This window comes from Tiliqua scincoides, chromosome 8 (genome assembly GCF_035046505.1).
Source record: "Tiliqua scincoides isolate rTilSci1 chromosome 8, rTilSci1.hap2, whole genome shotgun sequence".
Lineage (NCBI taxonomy): Eukaryota > Metazoa > Chordata > Lepidosauria > Squamata > Scincidae > Tiliqua > Tiliqua scincoides.
In genome coordinates, this window is record NC_089828.1 from 43500001 (window position 1) to 43502845 (window position 2845).

Below are 2845 nucleotides of genomic sequence, written 5' to 3' on the forward strand. Positions count from 1 at the left end.
CTGTGGTTCTGTCTTTTGCCTCTGCCCCCCCCCAGCTTGCATACACAAGTCTCTCTCTTTGTCTCTGTGTGTGTGTGTGTGTGTGTGTGTGTGAGAGAGAGAGAGAGAGAGAGAGAGAGAGAGAGAAATTGTCCACTTTGCAGCAATTAACTCATGACCTTTCTGTTCAGAACTGAATGGGCCTTGGCTAAAATCGCCCCTAAACTTGGGACGGGGTGCAGGATTCATTCAGCATCCTGGAAACCGATCGGTGTCATTCATTTCATTTCGTTCATTTTTCACATTTCCAAGGAGGGCGGTGTGCATTGTGTGGCTTTTACAAGCTTTCTCTCATCCTCGCAACAACCCTGCAAGGTCGGTGAGGCTGAGGGAGAGTGACTGGCCCAAGGTCACCCAGGAGGCTTCATGGCTGAGTGGGGATTTGAACTTGGATCTTCCAGGTCTAAGCTTGCGATCCTAACCACACTTTCCGGAGAGTAAGCCTCATTGAACAAAATAGGACTTACTTCTGAGTAGACCTAGTTAGGATTGTGCCCTAAGTCTATCTCCTGAACCAGTTAATTTGTTCTGTTTCTCAGTGTCTGCCTTTGCCTCAGTTTCTCTCAGAGTTTCTTTCTCTATGTATTTTTTAAACATGTTTAACCATAGGATTAAAATATGCCATTCCATTTTCAGGACTTCAGTGCAGGCTCGCATTAAGAAGTCACATTAAGTAAGCAGGCAGGGCAGCTGCAGTGCTTTTCCACAGACAACAATGGGGCAGTTCTGCCTCACCTGCCCTCCCCTCTACACATCCCTGATCCAGCAGATGGTGGCTGAGAGCAGCTCAATAACAAAGCCCGCAAGCTTCTGCCCCCACTACGCATTCTGTTGCTAACAGGTGACATTTGCAAACTGGCTTGGAATGAGCCAAGCAAACAGAGCAAAATAAACATCAGTCCCCTGATGTGCTAGCTAGGATTGCAGTTCCTATCACTAGCTGCTTACTGGTACATTATCCCAGGAATTCCCAGTGCCTGCACTCACTGGAGAGTAAGTAGGTACCTGCTGTCTTTTAGCACTAGGGGTGCCCACAGCCAGCTGTTAGAAGAGCACACCTGAGTCCCCTGCCCTCCAGCTTAAAAAAATCTAGGTCTGATTATGCCATCAGGCTACCTGATTGGAGACATGGAACCCACCAGGTCACTCCATCCCACCCCTTTAGACAGACAGGTTTGGCTGCCTAGTGGCAGAAGCCTGCCAATCCTGGAGGAAGGGTAGCTATTTCAGACAGGAAGAAGGGCCCCAATCCACACATGGCTGGGGGATAATGAAGTTTCAAACAAAGAATGCTACAAGAGGATTTTCCAGCAGCTCTAAGACTGCTGAACCTGCACTGGAGCTTCTGGGGTGTTAGAAATGTTCAAAACCTAAAGAAAAATAGGCAAAAATTTTGCCTCCTCTAGTCATTTGTCTAAACCCCTTTTAAAGCAGTCTAAACCAGAGACAACCGCACCACGAGGCAGCATGTTCCACAGGTTAAGACACATTGCGTGAAGAAGTGTTTTCTGTTGTCTGTCCTGTATCTTGTGCCCATCAATTTCACTGGGTGACTCCCAAATTCTCCTCTCATGATGAGGGGACCCCTCAGTGTTGGTCCCTTTGCCTCAGCCTTGACTACCCTCTGTCTTTTTCTCCTTCCCAGGTGCAGTAGCTGCCCCCCTCTGATCTCGTTCAAGATGCCAGAACAAAGCAATGACTACCGGGTGGTGGTCTTTGGTGCTGGAGGGGTGGGCAAGAGCTCATTGGTGCTGCGTTTTGTGAAAGGCACATTCCGCGACACATACATCCCCACCATTGAGGACACCTACCGGCAAGTCATCAGCTGCGACAAGAGCGTTTGCACCCTGCAGATCACCGACACCACCGGCAGCCACCAGTTCCCCGCCATGCAGCGCCTGTCCATCTCCAAAGGCCACGCCTTCATCTTGGTCTTCTCCATCACCAGCAAGCAATCCCTGGAGGAGCTGAAGCCCATCTACCAGCAGATTGTGCAGATCAAAGGCAGCGTGGAGAGCATCCCCATCATGCTGGTGGGCAACAAGTGTGACGAAACCCAGCGGGAGGTGGAGACCAAAGAGGGCGAGGCCGTGGCCAAGGAGTGGAAGTGTGCCTTCATGGAGACCTCCGCCAAGATGAACTACAATGTCAAGGAGCTCTTCCAGGAGCTCCTGAACCTGGAGAAGAGAAGGAACATGAGCCTCAACATTGATGGCAAGCGGTCCAACAAGCAGAAGAGGGCAGACAAAATCAAGGGCAAGTGCAGCCTGATGTGAGACACCTCCTCCATCTTCCTCCTCGCCTTCATTGTTGACATCCTCGGTAATGTTTTCACCAATTCCTCCTCACTTCTCTTTCTCCCTCTTGGCATCTTAGTGCTGCTACAAGATCAGTAGGGATGCTGTCAGGCCTCCGATTCCAGCGCCACTGACTTTTCATCTTGGCTCCCTCCATCAGGCAAGTGGGCAACACAGTATCACTTAGGTGGGGCCAGACTGCTGGGTCCTCCTTGCAGGTGGAGACAAAACTCTGTTCCACCTCCCCTGCTTATTCCTTTTTTCATTCTCCCGGTGGAGGTCACAACAGAACATGGAAGTCCTGGCATGTGGTGGGCAGGGAGGCAGTGGCACCATTGGGAGGGGGCAGTGCCGCTCTTGCAACCTGGCATGCAGGCTGAACTGAGGAGCCTGCCCTCTGTGCCCCCTCCCCGCATACATGCACACTCTTAGAGGACCGAATCTCCATGTTGAGTTCCAGAAGCTGGGAACTGAGAGATGTTTTCAACACACAGGGATTCACAGACCGA

The 2845-nt window shown here is 50.9% G+C and overlaps 1 protein-coding gene across 1 annotated transcript; it reads left to right on the top strand.

Moving 5' to 3' along the window:
• Positions 1-1718: 1718 nt before the first annotated feature.
• Positions 1719-2315, top strand: DIRAS1 (DIRAS family GTPase 1). Its single transcript, XM_066636035.1, has one exon. It carries the CDS (start codon positions 1719-1721, stop codon positions 2313-2315), a length of 597 nt encoding a protein of 198 aa, XP_066492132.1.
• The last annotated feature ends 530 nt before the right edge of the window (positions 2316-2845 follow it).